Source organism: Ambystoma mexicanum, chromosome 4q (assembly GCF_040938575.1).
Source record: "Ambystoma mexicanum isolate Mex_15411 chromosome 4q, UKY_AmexF1_1, whole genome shotgun sequence".
Classification (NCBI taxonomy): Eukaryota; Metazoa; Chordata; class Amphibia; order Caudata; family Ambystomatidae; genus Ambystoma; species Ambystoma mexicanum.
The window spans coordinates 1,043,523,844-1,043,543,923 of NC_090928.1; the positions used below are offsets into that span (position 1 = coordinate 1,043,523,844).

At 45.7% G+C, this 20,080-nt stretch overlaps 1 protein-coding gene across 1 annotated transcript in view; it reads right to left on the reverse strand.

The window, feature by feature from the left end:
• The window catches only part of RAB3GAP2 (RAB3 GTPase activating non-catalytic protein subunit 2), a 2,371,691-nt gene extending 2,358,420 nt beyond the window's left edge, over positions 1-13,271 (reverse strand). Inside the window, exon 1 of the mRNA XM_069608591.1 lies at positions 13,024-13,271. Coding sequence (XP_069464692.1) covers positions 13,024-13,129 — 106 coding nt within the window. The 5' untranslated portion in view covers positions 13,130-13,271. The remainder of the gene's footprint in view (positions 1-13,023) is intronic.
• Positions 13,272-20,080: the final 6,809 nt, after the last annotated feature.

A 20,080-nucleotide genomic window follows, 5' to 3' on the forward strand; every position in this document is an offset into this window, starting at 1 on the left:
AGGGTTGATCAAATGTTCTTCCACTCCCATCCGAGAAAGGGCATCAGCTTTACCGTTCTTTGTACCAGGTCGATAGGTAATTATGAAGTCAAACTCGGCAAAGAATAATGCCCAACGGAGTTGTCTAGAGGATTGGGCTTTTGCGGTTTTCAAATATTGCAGGTTTCGGTGATCCGTAATCACAGTAACGGTGTGTCGGGCCCCCAGCAGATAATGCCGCCAAGCCTTAAAGGCAGACTTGATAGCCAGAAGTTCCTTGTCAGTAATCGTGTAATTGATTTCAGGAGGCGAGAATTTGCGGGACCAAAATGCCACGGGATGCAACTGATTGGTTACCGGGTCCTTTTGTGATAGAACTGCCCCCATGGCAAGGCTTGAAGCATCAGTTTCCACGATGTAGGGGAGTTCGGGGCGAGGGTGTTTTAAGATTGGTGCAGAGATAAATTTAGTCTTCAAATCCTGGAAAGCTTGTTCCGCCTCGGTAGACCATTCAAAACGTTTGTTTTTCTTTAACAAGGCAATGATGGGCTGGACTATTCGAGAGAATTCGGGGATAAACCTGCGGTAAAAGTTAGCGAAGCCTAACATGCTTTGCACACCTTTTACGAAGGATGGTGATGGCCATTTGAGAACTGCATCGACCTTCTTTGAATCCATACGCACTCCGCCAGGTGATAATATGAATCCCAAGAATTCAACTTCAGTCACGTTGAAAACACATTTTTCCAACTTAGCGAAAAGTTTGTGTTGACGTAATCTTTCGAGGACCATTTTCACGTGTTTCCGATGTTCAGATTCCGATGAAGAATAAACGAGGATGTCGTCAATGTAAACAACAACACACACGTCTATGAGCTCTCTGAGGACATCGTTCATAAAATATTGAAAGGCGGCCGGGGCATTGCAAAGTCCGAAGGGCATGACCTGATATTCAAATAGCCCATACTTGGTGCGGAAGGCCGTCTTGCATTCATCGCCCTCTTTTACTCGTACCAAGTGGTAAGCTCCTCTAAGATCCAGCTTTGTATATATGCATGCTTTTCTGACTTGGTCCAGGAGTTCAGGGATCAAAGGTAACGGATATCTATTCTTAACGGTGATCTGGTTCAGGGAGCGATAATCTATACAAGTTCTAAGGTCTCCTTCCTTTTTTGGAACGAAGAACAAAGCTGAAGAAGCAGGGGACTTGGAAGGACGAATAAACCCATTTGCCAGGTATTGATCCAGGTATTGTCGAAAGTGAAGGTTCTCAGGCTCGGTGAGGGCATAAATTCTACTACAAGGAGGAGTAGATCCAGGTATCAGGTCTATCTGGCAGTCATAAGACCTATGAGGAGGTAGAGAGTTAGCCTGATCCTTCCGGAAAACATCTTGGTATTCGGGAGGTAACTGGGGAGTCTCTGAAGAAATTGCTGCCAGTGCAACACCAGGTGGAGGGTGACAAGTAGAGACACATTCTGGAAACTGGACCGTTCTTGCTCGCCAATCGATCAGAGGATTGTGTTTCTCTAACCAAGGTATTCCTAGAATAATCTGAAACTGAGGGGCCTTGATCACATCGAACACAATCTTCTCATGGTGTCCATCTTGACTTACTAGCGTCACCTCTTGAGTGGTATGCGTTACTGGCCCGGAGGCTATCTCCGTACCATCCACTGTAGTAATGACGTCCTTTACAGCCTTGGGACAAAGAGTTAGATTCATCCTCAAAACCATTTCATGATCCACATAATTGCCGATGGCACCGCTGTCGACGTAAGCTTCAATTGCATGTAATCGATCCGGATTATCAGGGCTAATGAGGACCATAGGTATCACGAAATGCGAGGTCACGGATCTGGTTTTCACGCTCGGCAAGAGGACCTCTATTCTTGTCGGGCGAGGTCTTTTCCCTGCTCAGAGTTTGTAACTTTGGTAACTGCAGCTCCTACTGCCTTCTTGGCAGGTTTCACCGGACAGTCTCGAAGAAAGTGCCCTGAGTTTCCGCAATAGAGGCATAATTGCAACTGTTTTCTCCTTTCCCGCTCCTTTTGTGTTAGAGGACCTTTCAGACCCCCTATTTGCATGGGTTCCCCGGAGTCTACTCCTTTGGAAGGAGTTGGCGGTTTGGAAAATACTCGAGCATCAAACTTGGAACGATTGGCCTTCCTGTTCTGCAGTCTGTGATCTATTTGAACGACTAAGTCTATATAGTCCGAACAATCTTGTGGGGGATTCACTACTTGGGCTAACACATCTTTGAGCTCTCCACGTAGACCTCTATAAAACAGCGTAATCCTTTTGTCCTCAGGCCATTGAGTTTCCACTATCAGTCTGTTGAAAGACGCAATATAAGCCAAAAGGTCTTGATTACCTTGTCGCAACGAAAGAAGCTCATTGTCCAAGGCCTGCCCCTGTGAATGTCTTGCGAACAGTTTTTCCATACTGAGCTGAAAAGCTTGAAAATCATGGAGGACCGGATCATCTTGATTTACTAGAGGGATCGACCAGTCTGCCGCATTGCCACTAAGGTACGAAAGCACGAAAGCTACTTTAGCTTGATCAGTTGGAAAGGCTGCTGGCCGGCATAAGAAATGCAACCGGCACTGATTGATAAATACTGCAAACCTCTTTGGGTCACCAGAAAATCGTTCGGGCAGAGCCAGAGGTACATTCCCAGGTAGGTTGATCTGCACTGGATTCATAGAGGATGTAGAAGGAAGATTTCCCCCAGATGCGGGTAACGGGGTCTGTCCGGCTTGTGACTGTAGCAATTGTCTAGCGAGATCATCTGTTCGCTCCTTGGAAATAATCAGTTCCCTTCTTAGAGCGTTCGTTTCCTGACGGGCTGCATGCACTTCTGCCCTTAGTTCCCCAAGTAACTGGGCTAGCTGGTCGGTATCCGAGGTTTCCATTGCGCCTGGACGGGAGTTTTGTGGTAGGCTTTGCGTTCTGTAACGCTCACCTGATTCCCGTAGAGGCGCCGGTCTTGACTGGGCGTATACTGTCTGCAAAGGTGATGTGTAACACACGGCTGGCTCTTTGGGCTGGACCTCTGTGCACTGTATGTCTGACTCGAAGGGTAAGATGTCTGCAGATAGAAAATATGGGATTAAGGAACTGGGTTATTGAATGTCTCTCTCTTCTTCCCTTTCTCTTCTCCTGTAGAACCCCAAAGGTTAACGCTCTCACCTTAGGTAAGTGAACGCTGTGCTCTCCATCTGCCTCGGGCAGGGTGCTGTAACCAGTTTCTTCACTGGATAAGGGGAGCAGGCCTCTTGACTTCAGAGGACTGCTGTCCGTCATTTACTGCACGAACGGTAAGTTTCGAGTAATTCTAATGTCTTTGAAGTCTTTAGTAATGATGTCTCTTGTTTTGCAGGGTTCCGGCGATGGCGGATGACGGGCTGAAGTGAGTTGAAGATGGAGCCCGTGTGATGAATAGAAGCGCCTGGAAGCACGTAAGTAAGCGCTTGTTGCCTGCTTCACGATGCGCTCTAACTGTCTTTTTATTTTGCAGGTACAAGTTCGGAGCGGCTGCAGGGTGCCGGAATACCCACTGGGTTAGATGTGGAAAGGAGTAATGGCACGTGAGTATTAAAGTTCCCCAATGTCTTTAAACGCACCTTGTTTTGTCTTTCAGATGCGGGATGCAGCGCCGAAGGCCTCCGGAGCGTGGGAAGAGTTGGTAAACTTTTGTCTTTCAGATGCCGGAATGCAGTGTGAAGACCTCCGGAGCGCACGAAGAGTAGGTAAGCCTTTGTCTTTCAGATGCCGGAATGCAGCGCGAGGCGTTGGTGACAGCCGATGGACCAGGTAAGTGAAGAGCTGTCACTGAAGACCGTAATGCTAACCTGTTCTTTCTTGTCTTTATAGATGTTGCTGAAGACTGGATTCAAAATGGTAAGCCTTTTCCCTTAGGCCCAGGATCAGATGCAGAAGACACGATGAGCGTTCTGCTGGAGAGGATGCAGAATAGTGCAAAGCAAGATTCATCCATCGGGTGTGGTTTAAATAGCCTCCTGTAGTGCTTAGGTGTCTCCTTCCACAGCCACGCCTAGGTAAGAAAAGAGTTCCTGCTTTCCAGAAGAGTTCCAGTGTTCTGAATCTAGGGAGTGGCTCCTGCCCCACCCAACAGGAAAAGTAGTTCCAAACAGAAGAGGATCAGAGGCTCAACTGGCAGGCAAGTAAGCAGCATGGTTTGCTGCAGGTAAGTCCACCCAAGCATTATGAGCCCGGCGCTTCCAGCGCTGGGACTGGGCATATTTATGAGCCTGGTGCCACTGGCGCCAGGACTGGGTCCAAAAGGTCCCAATTGGGACTGGTTGGCACTCGGAACCTGGGTTATGGATCTGCTTCCAAGGGAGTTGGGAAAACCCTGACCTTTTGGAAGCAGAGATCATGACAGTAGTTTCCTTGCCGTGAATAATAATAGGCCTATGAGTTTGAGGGCTAGCGTGTCATCGTGCCAATCGTCAGCCTCTGCCACCAGTAGCATCACCTGTGGTGTGAATGTGACGGTTGCCCCGTTGATGTCACCTATCTGCCTATGCACTTCCCTCCAGTATGGGGAGATCTCAGGGTAGTGCCACAATATGTGGCCCATCGTGCCTGTGGTGCAGCATTCCCTCCAACATTTGTTTGATTGGGAAATCCCCATCCAGTGTAGTGTTGAAGGGGTGTAGTATTCCAGGATGTGTGATATCCTGATTTGGACACCTAGCTCCTCGGACCAAATGTGCGCTAGTGTGTGGTTCAGCCCCAGGTTACTCGGTACTGCCATTTGGTAGAAGGTGTGCAGGTGTGGGAAGGATTCTAGATGTTGCTCTATCTCAGTCTCCCAGGGGGTTGGGGTCGGTGTGTGGGGGGTGGGGGGGCTGTGCCGTGTGGTGAAGTATCATGGTACAAATTGTGTGATATGGGAGGCAGTCGCCAATGTTCAGGCCCAGTTTTATGCGTGCGTCTTGGAACGTCTGTAGTTTCCCCTCATCGCATATATCCATCAGCTGTATGTTGGCCCATTCTTGGTCCTGCTTATAGTGTATTTTCTGTACTAGTCCGTAGTTCAATCTTGCCCGGATGCTGGACCATGGTGGTGCGTACCGGGTTTGTACCCCTTGCACAGTCCTGAGTTTGTGCCACAAGGTGATTGTGGGCCCTATTATTGGGTGTTTCTTTATGCTTGGCGGGACAATGCTGCGGGGGGGGTGAGCATGATTTCAAGTGGATAAAGTGGTTTCATCAGTTCAACCTCCATTGCCCTCAAGCTGGAATCGTCCGATACATCCAGTCAGCATTTTATCCAGCACACTTGAGCCGCTTGGTAGTAAGCCTTAAGGAATGGGGCTGCTAATCTGCCGTTGGCCTTGAAGGACTGGTAGGCAGATTCTCACCTTCTTCCCTTTCCATATAAACTTAGTGATTGCTTTGTCTAGTTCTGTCAAGGACTTGGGTGTCGGGCTGACTGGCATCATCATTGCAATGAACATTAGCTTGGGGAACGAGTTCATTTTCAGGGCGTTTATCCGTCCAGTCAAGGAGAGGACTAGGGTATTCCATCTCTCGAGATCCTGACATATACCCATTATTTTCTGTGGATAGTTTAAGTCCCTGATGTTATCGAATGAGGCGCCCAGATATTTGATATGGTGCGTTTGCAGAGAGAATGCGCCCCCCACCCCCGGATGTCTGGGCGCAGTGGCATGACCTCAGATTTGCTCCAGTTTATTTTATATCCCGCCACCGGGCCTATGTCAAATAGTAGCGCTCGGTGTGTGGGAGGGATGTGGGACCTTTGCTAATGTAAAGTAGCATGTTATCGCCGTAGAGGGACACGTGGTGTTCCTTGCCACCATGTATGATGCCTGCCCATCCCTTGTCTGCCCGGAGCTTGACCACTATCGGTTCTATGGAGAGAGCGTATAGCAGAGGCGACAGTGGGCATCCCTAACGTTTGCCTGATTGCAGTTCGAAAGCGGGGGAGGTAGTGCCATTGGTTACGGCAGCGGCAGTAGGGTCCCTATATAGCAGTTCAATTGGACAAGGTGAGGGGGGAAGCCGTAGCGTGGTAGGACTCTAAACATGAAGTCCCACTGCCATCTTGTCGAAAGCCTTTTCCGCGTCTACTGCCAGAATGAGGTCTTCTGGGTCTCTATCTCCTGCTACCATGTGCAGCAGCCGTCTGATGGTGTCACTCGAGTGCCTATTCCGTATGAATCCCATTTGATCTTTATGGATGATGCTAGGGAGACTATTTTCGATGACGTCTGGCCAGGCACTTCACCAGAATTTTGGCGTCTACATTTATAAGAGATATGGGCCTATAGGAGCTGCATATTTTGGGATCCCACCCCCCCCTTGTGAAAGACTATTATGTTTGCCGCAAGCATAGATTAAGGGACACGGCCCCGGGAGATTGCTTCATTGAATACCTCCTCTAGTCGGGGTGCTAAATTCTTTATAGAGATCTATGGGGATCCCGTCGGCCCCGCTGCTTTCCCCGCTGACAATGCGGCTATGGCGTTTGATATTTCTGCCGCCGTGAAACCCATCTGTCAGCAACCAGATCCAGAAGAATTCTAACAAATGTCCTGCACATTAGCCAAATCGAAAGAACTCTCTGTTGAAATATATTTCACACGTAGGACCCGTCTGTCAGTTAACATCACTATGTCTCTTATTTACTGGCATTTATTAAGCAAGCTATAAAACGGGGTAACCATATGACAATACTTTAAAGGTCAACATTAATTGTCAAATAAACCCATCACGATTATGAATAGCTATCCTCTGCAAGCATTAGTTGTTGCTATTTCAATAGTCACACGTATATACCAATATATTCCCACCTATTAATGACAGATTTCACATGTTATTGTCTGTTGTCTGTTTACCAAGTTTAACTCCCACGTAACCAAGTGGTCAAAACATGATCATATTTTGAAAGTGCGAGATTAGCATGTTTCACGGTCACTATTATTGAGCCATCAGCATAATTCAACACTATGAAACACTTATGGTCCATAACAGTGTACAGATGCTTCATCAATTTGCCAAAAATCAAGAACAGGGCTTAATACCTCGTATGCGGTAGAAGATGCAATCCATTCCAGTATTCCATTTTTTTTTTTTATACTACATACGGACCGAAATAGGGTTTTTCCATGTGATAATGTACTCACAAAAATGTCGGCATGCAAAAATGTCGTTTATTTTCCGGCGACATTATCATTTGGACATGCGGGAGACACCCCTGTGACACCGCTACCATTTACCCCATATATTGTCCCCTATGCCGTTTCACAGCCACTATATGTATGGTGACATTATACGGTATTCCCTCTTTTGACGCCGCTGTTTAGCCGCGGACCGGTTCGGTGCAGCCAGTTCGGCGCAGCGGCTGATTCGGCATGCCCATTTTGGCGCAGAAGCCTTTCTGGCGCAGGCGATTAGGGACGATTGGACGTGGCTGACATTGCAGCCATGTCTAAACTTTCTCATGCCAAATTGAAAAGCATAATTCTTTGCAAATGCAGCACGTTGACGGGTACTGTCCCTGTTAACGTGTTGAATTTGCAAAGAATGATCCGCTGCTCCCATGAATGAAAGGCTGTAGCTGGATGGAAGAGAATAAAAAGCTCAGAGGGATGGAAGCAGAGAGTCAGGTAAAGGGGGACAGTAGTAGGTGATGGAATGTGGGAGGTAGAAGGGGACAGAAAGTTGCTAGAGAGGCAGGACTGAAGGCCGAGGGGGAAGTAATCATTCAAAACATTTTTGTAAAGTAGTGTGCTTCCCTAAGCGGTAGAGGCGAAATATGTTTTTTAAAAAAATGTAAATTTAAATATGGAATTACGGTGGTGAGATATGTAACTTGTGCACATTGAAATTACAGGAGGAGTTTGGTCTTGCGGTTAAGTTCTCCGTCAAACAGTCTGGCGTGCCATGGTTTGTGGCCGAGCTAAACCAATGTGAAAAACATTCCATTATTTTTATTTTAATAGAAAAATAAAAAAAGGTTCCGTTTAGCCACGAACCAGGGGACATGAAAGCCTCTGTGGCGGATGTCTTAACCATTAGCCCAAACCCGGACAAACCCATCTTGTAGTTGGTGTGCGCACAAGTGACATATTTCAACACCATCATTATTTATTGTAATTTAAAAAAAAATAGTTATATATTTCAGTATGTTTTGCAGTGGCATTGTCATTAAAAGAAAAATAATGTCAGTGTCTTGCCAAAACATACTTAAATATTTAAAGTTTTTTACATATTTTCCCAGAGGCTACGAGAGGAGCCCCGCTGCCATGCCTCGATGGATCCTTCTCTTGCATTTATCTGAAAGTGCAGGTAATCTGTGTATACCATGGTGAGCGAGCGTGAATGAAGGAGGCTGCCAACTTCTAAAACATGCCTTACACAAACCCCCAAAGAGGGCAAGAGAAGTTCTGCATGGGACCTGTTGCTCAATTTCACTGTATAGGACACAAGAGCAAAAAGGTATAACGACCTCCTTTCAACTCCATTCTTAGAAATATGGGAATGTCCTGCTACGTGTCACACAGGTCCAGAGCATTTATCGCAGTGACCGGAATCAAACACTGTGCATATAAATGTTAAAAAATGCATCTGCAATATTGTCCATTTTCGGCATCCCTTGCGCCAAAACATACCGGCGGCGAAACGTTCCTGCACCTAAATGGGTGTGCCAAAATGTCCGCTGCGACAAAGCGGTCACGCAGAATCAGCCTGCGCCAATACGTCCTGCTCTGACATTATAAACGGGGATAATATTACCCGATAACCTGCATAGTGGGCTGAATGGTAAAAAGTACATTAGAAAGGGCAATAACGTTAATCATCTACGGGGCGGGGAGCAATAAAAAGGCAGATGTATTGCTTCTCAAAGCTGCTACATCATCAAGCAAAACCGATATCTTACACTTCTGCAAGTGAATGAGAAAGACCAGTCAGATAAGCGAGGGCGCTTTCCAGATACAAAACGTTTGTCAAAAGCATGCACAGGCAACATCTGAATACCAGCAAGAAAGGGCCAATCGCTGATGCCGTCTTGTGCTACGGGCCACCAATATGCAGAGTGTGAGTGTAAAGAGGTTGGAACATGATTAAAGCACTGGCTTATACTCCATCCCAGAACGCCACCCCCCCTTTATGACAATCATAGCATAGGTGTTTGGATACACTCGCGAACCAAAAGCTAAAAATGGCAATTACAAACAACTGAGATTCTGGCAGCATTATAGTTCCACACGGCAACCAGGTCTGACACCCGCACTAAGAAGAAATGAATTGTCCAGTCAGGGCCAATGCTACAATAGCTTAGATTTACTGTCCTGGCAAAATGCAGTGCATCAGAGAAGGAAGAAAACATGCAATCAAGGAGAGGTCACCAAAGCATGGGACCTTCATTGGGGTTAATCACTCCAAACTGGGTTTATGTTGGGCACAAATCCAAAGACAATGCTTCTTCAATTGAGGCCAAGTGAAAGGGATATATATGCATGGAGAATGTGGCATTCGCACAGCAGGTCGTCCCCTCACTTGGAGTTGCAACAATGATGCAAAAATCAGTACTGACAAAAAAGCCTAAACCCAACCCAAAAAAAATGATTATTGTACTTATGAATACGGATCGTATGCATCTCCCAATTCATAGGATTGTGGTGATGTCAGTCCAGAAAGGGTTGGTTTTGCGTTTTCAGTTCAGGGCCCCAGTGTCTGTTGGGTGTAGGTATCCCAGAAGTTATCTGTACAACTAGCCCTTACCCACTACCCGTGGGTAACGTACTCTGGACCAAGGATGATCATTGCTAGTGAGGGGGGGGGTTTATCTGGTGCAGATCTCCAAGTTATATTTACCTGTGCGATCTAAATATATATAACTGCTAGTGGTATGTGCTCAATGCAACCATCATCAGCCAATGGGTGCTGCAATCCAAGCAGTGCCCAGTTTGGGTATGTGTATTAATAATAGTGTCAGGAATATACAAGTACTAACTGCCTTCAGTTCCTGCCGTGTGCATCTTGAGCAGTTAGTGCTGGCAGTGTACAGATATGCATTCAAACAGAACCCAGTGCCAGCAAACGTGCATGTACTTAGGTCAGAGCCAGTTGTGTATAATTGCAGCAGTAGCTGGTTACTATATATGTATATGATTTTGACATCTGTAGAGTCCAAGTAGAGAGCCATCATTCATTCCTTATTTAAATGAGGAGCCCAGGCCTTTAACCGGTGTATACATGTTGAACTAAGCGTCAAAAGTAAATAGCATTTTGCTTCACGTCGCTGAAATTCGCGGTGGAGGTTACATGCACATTTTTTTTTTTACAAAACAGGTTTCTGCGAACATCCATGGTTGTCCACTACTGGCTGGACTTCACACAATCAAAGGCTATTACAAAAACATTGTGGGGCTTGGAATTCATGTTTAAAGAAACCTGGGCATCATCGTCCAGGGCTAGCTATTCCTGGGTGAAGATAGTTAAGTATCTATTCTTGGAATGGGGTGGACTATCCAGATATGTTGAATCGAGAGGGGAAACTAACACCGGAAATGAACGATAAAAAGGTGCTGGAGAATGAGAAGTACATCGCAGGGCTCCGGTCCATTTAGATTAAAATGCGTCCTATCGTTTTAGGAAACTAATTACAAGAATGCGATTGAATGTATTGAGCTAAATGATCGTGCATAGACGCGGGGAAAGTAAAACGATCTGATAAGTGTGGGTTGGGGAAGAATGAAGATTTAAAACATGTTATCTTTGTATGTCGGAATCATGTTGCGCTGGGGAGAGTTCTGCTCAAATTATTGTATGCATTTATTTAGTGTGAGTATAGTTAACAAAACTTTACATACTATAAAATACGTACAGCACATTACATTCAAAACAAATGTATACAATCATACGAGTAATTCATTAAATCTCATTCAACCAAAAATATATAACATGTATTCAATTGGATGCATTCTTGCGTTAGGAAGACATCCATAATTGATGTCCAAACGTGCATGAGTGCGATGGATGCAACCTGCAGAACAGTAAGCCGAAAACTGATCCGAGGTCATCTACTTTCGATTAGGTGCACATTCTCCAACGTAAGACATTTAATGAAAGGGCAATCATAAGCAGCTGCATCGTGATTTCCAGAGGAAGGGGTTTATGCGCATGATTTAGCCTTGGCATTGTTATTGTCTTCCAATGACTTAAACGATAATTATGCTATAGCTGAATTTATAGAGGTTGCAAAATACGCCTTTAATTATACAGAAGTAAGTCTACTATAAAATATTGGAACTAGTGGTCTGAAGTGGATTTGATGAAGTACTCTACTTTTTGAGGATTTTGTCGCATTTAGTTTTTAGTGCTTTAAATGAAACAGATCATGCATATGGACTTTTAAAAGAGAAATAATTTTTCTTACAAAAAAAGCAACCCGTTCCAAAAAATGACAGTGCTGGCTGTATACACGTAAAGCAGTCAACGCCAAAGTGTGCACGGGATAAAACTGTGCACAGGCAGCGGTCAATGGCGACATTCAGTGCCACCCTTGCACTACAGACAATGCCAAGCAACGCGCAGAGAGGGAGGCCAGTGCCAGCGACCATACAGCCTAGACAGTGTGAAAGGGCAAAGGTCAGTGCAAGCGACGTGTAAGTGGCAGTAATGATGTCAGCTGTTGGTACAGACAGCAGTCATACATTTAGTGTGCGCGGAAGGTGGTCAGCACAGACAATTCTAAGTACAGACCGTGCCAGAGGCGTGCAAGGACATTGATCTGAGCCATCAGCTTGCAAGGACAAGAGGGACAGGCAGCTGTGGTTACAGACGATACATCTACGTTGACAGTGTGCATGAGTAGCAGAGGAACTATTGATGACAGCAGTACGTATCGTTCGTGTGCAGTGCATTGGCAGTGATCAATGCCACCAGTGTTCGTGCAAAAAATCTAGTGCCAAGAATGGCAATACAACTGACATTTGCACGGACAATAGTCTTTGAAGGAACTGGGCAAAGGAGGTGAATGGTGACGGAACCAACGGAAATTAGGCTGCGCGAGTGCAGTTTACATAAACACAGCCAGTGTCCTTAGTGTGGGTCAGCAGTTCGCATTGACAGTGGTCGGTGCAAGACCGTCTTTGGATGATGATCATTGTACAGTGACAGCGTCCAATGCTGGCAGCAGGTTTGGACAGAAGCTTTCGTTGGAACTATGCCTGGGCAGCATAGTCCACAGGCATGACCCGTTTCAGTGCGTTGTTAAGGACAGTGGTAAGTGCACGTTGTGTAAACACACAGCGGCCAGGTTGGCATTGTGCATGGAGAGTGTCCTGTGTTGATAGGTTAAGTGGGCAGCAATCGGAGCCCGCAGCGTGGGTACAAAGTGGCCACTGCAAGCAGTTTTCTGCATGCGATCAGTTATTACTAAAAGAGTGCTCGGACAACGGTCAGTGCATAGATACTTTTAGATGCATCAGTCTGTAGTCGGAGAGTGGATGGACAGAAGTTGGTATAGTCAGTTTGGATGGATGTTGGTTACCAGAACTGAGCATGGACAGTGGTCAGTGTCAGCAGTGTGGATCGAGAGAAGTTGAGGCAAGCAGCGTGTGTGCACAACAGTCAGTGAATCACATTTACAGGGGCAGCGATGTGTCCACTGATAGCATTTTTGCCAGCAAGCAACAGTGACATACAGTGGTCTGTGTCAGAAGCGTGCGTGGATAGCAGTCAGTGGTCACAATGTTCAGTTCTGCAGCGAACATAGATGGTGGTGTGTGCCGACAGTCTGAATCTACCATGACTAGAGCCGGAAGTGTGTATGAAAATCAGAAGGGCTTAGCATTAGGAGTCTACGTGGATATTGGCAGACATCACCAGTACGTGCATCTCTACAATATGTACATTAGTCAGTGTCTACATGGTAGATGAGCAATAGCCAGCACTGTGCGTTGAAGAAGTTCACGGCCATCAGTGCACTGACAGCGATCTTACCGGTGGACAGCGACTGGTGCTGGCTTTCGCACTCACCGTTGTCTTTCTGACCATTCTCCGGGTCCCGCAGCTGGGGGCAAAGGAAATCCCGCACAACCCGGATGTCCTGGAAGTGGCAGAACTCCAACAGGGAGCAGGCCATGGTGTCACCACTGCTTGCTCCGGCGCCACGGCAGCAAACCCTCTGTGTCTTGGCCCCTCCGGGCTCCTGTCGTTCCCAGGGTCTGTTATCTCTCAATGCCTGCTGCGGCAACCCTCATGCAGTAGCAACAAGTTCCCATTAGAGAAACGGACCTAAAACGTGTCCCCGTCATGTGATTTACACGTTACAATCCATGCAACGTCCTTCTTACAGTAGCTTGTGATTTAAGTACGTCAGATTAGATTTAATGCAGCCTAGAACTAGCACATAAAGGAGGAGTGAAATCCAGTGCAGGTTTCAGGGTTTATCTCCCGTTTGCCTTTCTTCGGTCTGTTGTACAGAAAGCAGTATACAGTTCCTTGATAATAACACTCTGCTCACGTACGGTGCTGTGCTTTATCATTACATGCCAACATTCTGAAGCACCTGAGAGGGAGATTTCCTCAGAGAAATCGGGAGAAGTTAGTTTAGAATTATTTTAGGCAGGAAAAAGTGAAATAAAGGAATATTTATCTTTGAAAAATCGAAAGTCCACCGCATAATATGGGAGGGTTGGCATGTATGCTTTATTGTGGGATTTGGCCACATAATGTCTAGGCACTAATCTGAGGCTGTGGACAGCGCACATTGTTCTAAAGCACCATGCTGATGACCATTGGTCTAGGCCAGTGGTATTCAAATCTTTTCATACACCCCACCCCCACCATGAGTATATTGTTTCTGGGCCCTCCCAACTAGGGGTTGGCCACCGTAGGAGTAAGAGGACTCCTGTTAATAGAAAACATAAGCAGTAGAAAATCTGTTTATATTTTATATAAGCGCCCGGGAACAGGTGTGCAACCAATCAGGTTGCTCGGAATGCAGGCTGTATCTACCAATGCAAGCCCGTGTTCCGAGCCACCTGATAGTTGCTTCCCTCTGCCTGACATCTTCCACCCAGGCTCCCTTCCCTTCCTTTCTTTATTTTAACCCCTAACATATTTAACTGGATAGTGCGGCAGCGGCAAACGCCTAGGGAGCCCAGTGTGCTAATAGCATTACTACCTTATCCAGCGTAACAGATCGGTTGGTATTGGTCGGGGGCCCTCGTTAAACTGGGCCCAGGCCGATAGCCGGATCGGGTAGCAACGCTTAATTAAAACCAGTCATCTTAATCCCTTTTTAAAGTGTCTACCCCCAGCCCACACATGCTTTGGCCCCCCAGTTTGAAGATCACTGGTCTAGGCTGTGGTGCAAGTGGGAAAAAAGAATTAAAAGGCAGTGGGATACCAGTAGGTGTAGAGGAGGGTAGGGGTGGCAGAGCGCCAGGGTTGGCAGGGGCATACGTTTTGGTTTGCAATCTTCAGTGGCTCATTTTTCTTTGGGGCTTGAATAGATAATAACTGGAATAATGAAAAAATTGCACTACATACATCCATGAAAGAAAAAATATGTTATATTAGTAAACGGAAATCCTTGAATATATGAGTGTACCTGTTATCTTTGAGTCATGATTTACCTTAAAACCCACAATTATTAACACACTTAAACATACAAATTTGCGCAAGAATGTAACACGTCATTAATGTTTTATTATTGTAACACTAGCCTTTGAATTCAAACAGTAATTTATAATGTACAATTGCCCTGAAGAAGCTCACTAAGATACTGTAATTTGACAGATCTGCAGAGTGAAATAAGTGTTTTTTCTGTGTTGACAACTACTTTAGACTTTCTATAAAGACAATTGTTTTTGATGCAACATAACTCAGGAAAGGTGTAACTAAGGAAGAATTACCATTTTCCGTACATTAACTATAGATTACTGTTTGACTTCAAATACCAGTGTTACAAGAATAAAATATCAATGAGGTTTCACGCTGTTGCGCAAAATTTGAAAGTTACATTCCTTTTTGATGGATTGTTTGATCTTATGCACGAGTAGGAGTTTACGTAATGTAACACATTGCAGCAACACATTTCACAATATTCTTCTGAAACTAACGATTCAGTATAAAATATAGCTCAGACAGAATATTCAAGTATTTCCTACTGTTGCATGGGATAGCTTACACATATACTGCTTAACACAGATTAAACATATATTGTAATTTTCAATAAAGGGGACATTTGCTCAGAAATGCTATTGGCCCAATCGATCGTGCATGTCTTTTTGACCATACATAGATCGATTGTAAAAAAAAACATAACTCCAATGCATTTTACCTTCTCTTTTCTCACATTTACACATGCGAAACTGACAGGTCAGGTACTGCCATCTTGGTCTAAACTTAGCCGTTGATCCATTGACCTAAGTTCAAGTGTCCCCGCTGCAATTATTCCGTTCACCCGCCCCTCAAGTTGACATCACTAGACGCTTACACCCCTTTTCACAATGCCTATGCACGTCTCATGTCAACATCATCTGTGCACAATCTATTGACGTTTCTCCATGGAAATATCAAGACGCCTCTTTCCTCAACAGGTATAAACAAATAAACAAACCCATTCTGATCACACAACATCAGAGATTCTTTTTCCTTCATGCCATTTAATAATTCAATTTAATTCCAAGCCTCCGTGAATTATTTTTGCTTTGGTCAGCTATCTATCAAGTTTGGCGTACTTAGAACAGGTACTTACATTACCTAAAACGAATTAACTCAGTAATCGCTTTGAATGTTTATTTTTTTATATTATGTACAAATGTCTTTACCAATCCATATTACAATTCTATATTTACATGGGTTATATATCTTTTTATTGTTTTGTAGTCAGCAGACTTTTTCACAAATACATAATACATAAATTACAAAAATAAGAAGGAAAACTCCTAATTCATCATCTCATTATACATTAATGTATCAATCCCCCAATACATTCCAAGCGACCAACAAACCGTCCACAATTATGGAATACATAAGAAGGAAAAAAAAAAAAAGAAACAGGCATGAAGACTCACTGTTCCCAAAGTTGATCATTTGGCTTAATTTCATCTCATAACATATAAAACCTGCATATGTTTGGGATATTTCTTCTCTGTGAAAGATAGTGCGCTAAAGACTCTGGGTAAGTCTCTCTTAACCAGGACTAATGTCTGGCAGAGGGTCTCCCAGGACCCCCTTGGTAATTTTCATATTTAAGTAACTTTGGGTCTCACTCTAAGTTACTAGGGGAATCCAGATGTGGACTCCTTGCTCACTATTCTTAGAGAGGCACAGCTCCACCCTACTGATGAGGTCCAACCAGGCCGAAACACGTGTCTGGGGTTGCTGTTGGTACCCTTGTTCAGAGGAGAATTGCCTAGCATTTCGGTGCAGACTCTGGGTAAGTCTCTCGTAACCAGGACTAATGTCTGGCAGAGGGACTCCCACGACCCCCTTGTTAATTTGCATATTTAAATAACTTTGGGTCTCACTCTAAGTTACATGGGGAATCCAGACGTGGACCCCTTGCTCACTATTCTTAGAAAGGCACAGTTCCACCCTACTGATGAGGTCCAACCAGGCCGAAACACGTGTCTGGGGTTGCTGTTGGTACTCTTGTTCAGAGGAGAATTGCCTAGCATTTCGGTGCTGGACTGCCCCAGGGCAGGACAAAGACTGATATGTTTGGGATATTTCTTCTCTGTGAAAGATAGTGAGCTAAAGACTCGGGGTAAATATCTCAGAACCAAGACTAATGTCTGGCGGAGGGACTCCCAAGACCCCCCTTGTTAATTTGCATATTTAAGTAACTTTGGGTCTCACTCTAAGTTACTGGGGGAATCCAGACGTGGACCCCTTGCTCAATATTCTTAGAGAGGTACAGTTCCACTCTACTGATGAGGTCCAACCAGGCCGAAACACGTGTCTGGGGTTGCTGTTGGTACTCTTGTTCAGAGGAGAATTGCCTATCATTTCGGTGCTGGACTGACCCAGGGCAGGACAAAGACTGATATGTTTGGGTTATTTCTTCTCTGTGAAAGATAGTGAGCTAAAGACTCTGGGTAAGTCTCTCGTAACCAGGACCAATGTCTGGCAGAGGGACTCCCAGGACCCCCCCTCGTTAATTTGCATAGCATATAAAGCCTACATTACAATTTAATAAAACCTAAAACATTTAAAAATCTTAATACCTCCAGTACCACACTTAATTTGTGCCCGAGCATCAAAAGGGAGGGATGTAAGCCACACCTTGTGCATCACAAAATGAGAAAAGTGCTTTAATCGAAGGCTTTGAATAGCACTTCATTCAATGAGGATGCGCCTCAGGGATTGCACTTGTTGAGAGCGACCTAGGCTACACCCGGGGGTCCCCCGCTCCCATTTAGTTCTTCCACGTATCCCCTTTATTTCCCCGGTTGGTATAACATTTATCCTAAATCTTAAGAATTCTGTTCTCCACCTGGAGTTAGGAGTCCTGGAAAGATAAACCGGGAGAGTGCCTTGAGGCTTCTCCCTAATCGAATCAGAGGCAGTGATAACTGAGGATCGCATTGTGTCTACAGTACAGGCTCAGTCGTGATCGAATATTGCCTTCTTAACACCTGCTGGGTTTACCATTACATTTTTAAATGCCCTATTAATATTGGATACAATCTTACAATTTCCCACAATTGGGTCAGCACAGATGGTGCCCCCAACTGTAAATGAAGGGCTAGATCTTCATACAGACACTCCCTCTCCGGCACTATTATGTGCCTGTAGTATAAGATGAGTCTGCAATGCAAGTGGGCCACCAAAGATGTTAAACCCAACTCATACAGCAGACTTCCCATAGGAAGAGATAATGGAAGATTCAGTGCTCTTTTCCAAATACGCCCCTCTATCCTCACCCAGTCAACGGACCAGGAGCGGGGATCTATCTCCAGACCATATAGGAATTTTGCAATTACTTTGCTACTGTAAAATTGAATCAGAGGGAGCATGGAAAACCTACAGTATCGTGCACTCAGTCTCTTCATTTGGGAACAGACCTGGTCTGCCACACGATCGAATCTCTTCACAAATGGGACCACGGCGGGCTTGAAGTAAGCACAAATCCAAATATTTAACCTCTGGCACCACTGGTACCGATATTCCATTCAGATGCCTCAGAAACCTCGGGACACACTTCCCTGGCTGATAGAATCTAACTATGTTAGATTTGGCAGGGTTTATGGTTAGTTAATTTTCCTCTGTGTATTGACTGAAGGCATTCAGCAGCCTCTGCATACCCACGGGCATGTAGCCCAACAGGACTACATCGTCCGTTTATACCATCCAGCATATTTTCTTAGACCCAATCTTGGGGCTGGCCAGGGCACTTGATATCATATGATATGGCATTTGTAGCGCGCCGATACACAAGTGTATCAAGGCGCGACGAGGCAAGAAAGGGGGAACAGAGGGAGGGCAGAGCCAACAATCTTACTAGGCAACTGACATTGAGCAGGGGAGGGAAGAGGGGAAAAGTGCCGGGGGAAAGGGGATGTCATGGTCATCGGGCCAAGGACGCAAACATTAAAGGGCCACATACACAGGGGGTCTGGATGAACACAGTCCTGGCGCCTTTGGCGCCAGGCTCATGAATAAAAGAAAGCAAGAACATTTTATTTGGGACAAGAATGCTTTTATTTGGGACATAACACCTCATTTCGGGTGCACAGTGCATTTAACATGGGAACTTCCATCACTAAAGCAGCCCCACGTGTACTCTTGGGTGTGGTGGCTGATGCTACTGGGTTGCCTTGCACATGCTGACTCTCTAGGAGTGGCAGGGTGTGGCAGTCAAGCCAGGCCTAGTAGACGTGCCCACGATCGCAGCTATATAAGATGCTCCGATCCATGAGGCAGATACTTCACGTTATTCTGCACTTCCATGCAGCATAACGCTCACCGCTGCCTGGGATTAACTTACTTTTGGAAATCCTGCTTCCTGATTTCATATGTACCACCTGGGGAACCTGCTCTCACCTATGCGCGTCTTCGTTGATCCTGACATTCTTCGTCAAATTTTCCGGAACGCTGGCATCTTCACCCTGGCACCGCAGCTCATCTTCAAATCTTCTGGGACGCTGAAATCTTCATCTTGGCACCGCAGCACGACGTGCTTCATCCGCGACAGCAGCACCTGCAAATAAAACGAGAAGTAAGGTTAGACACTTAAAGGACATTGGGCCTCATTCCGAGGTTGGAGGTAGCCATGCCGCTATTAGCGCCATGGCTACCCCCTTACCGCATACCAGGTCTTGGTTCCCTGAATAGCGAATTACCAGGCCATTCCAACCTTGGAGGACCCGGTATTTCCCCATTCAGGGAACCCATCCCCATTCGCATTTGAGCCCCCATAGGACTCAATGGAAATGGGGACCATGCTAACAACGGGCCCGTTAATAACAGGCTCGTTGTTAGCATGCTGGTCCTTAAGCGGCTCCCACTAAGGACACTTGGTAAAACCAGCCGCCCTTAGCGGGACCCGCTAAAGGACCTCGTAATGTGGCGGTAAGGGGTTGGCGGCTCCGGCACCCTTACTGGCGCTGTTAACCCTTTACCGCCCACCTCGGAATGAGGCCCATTCAGTTTAAGGTCGTGCTACCTCCAAACCTTGCGCTTTGCCTTAAATCATCACTCACCTGTTGTCGTACATTGCGGTTTCATCCATCTTCCTCCTGGCTGCGCTCCGCACCTCCACAGCTGCTTTTGGGCTGCATTTCCATCTATTGGGAAGAAAGCAGAAGAGAAAAAGTTATTCGGGAATTAACAGCAATATTGAGAGCAATAATACAAAACAGAAAACGAGAAGAGGCAAAGAGAAAACAGAAAGGGAAAGAGACAAGAGGAGAAGAATAGTCGCAGCTGAACTGGACTATTACTTACCAGGGATCAGTGAAGGAACTAGATCCCATCGACAAGCGCCACTGCCAGAAGTAGCAGGACGGAGAGCTTATCATCAATAATTAACAGGTGAGCCCTATGGGCCGGTACATGCCCACAGACATCGCACCTTGGG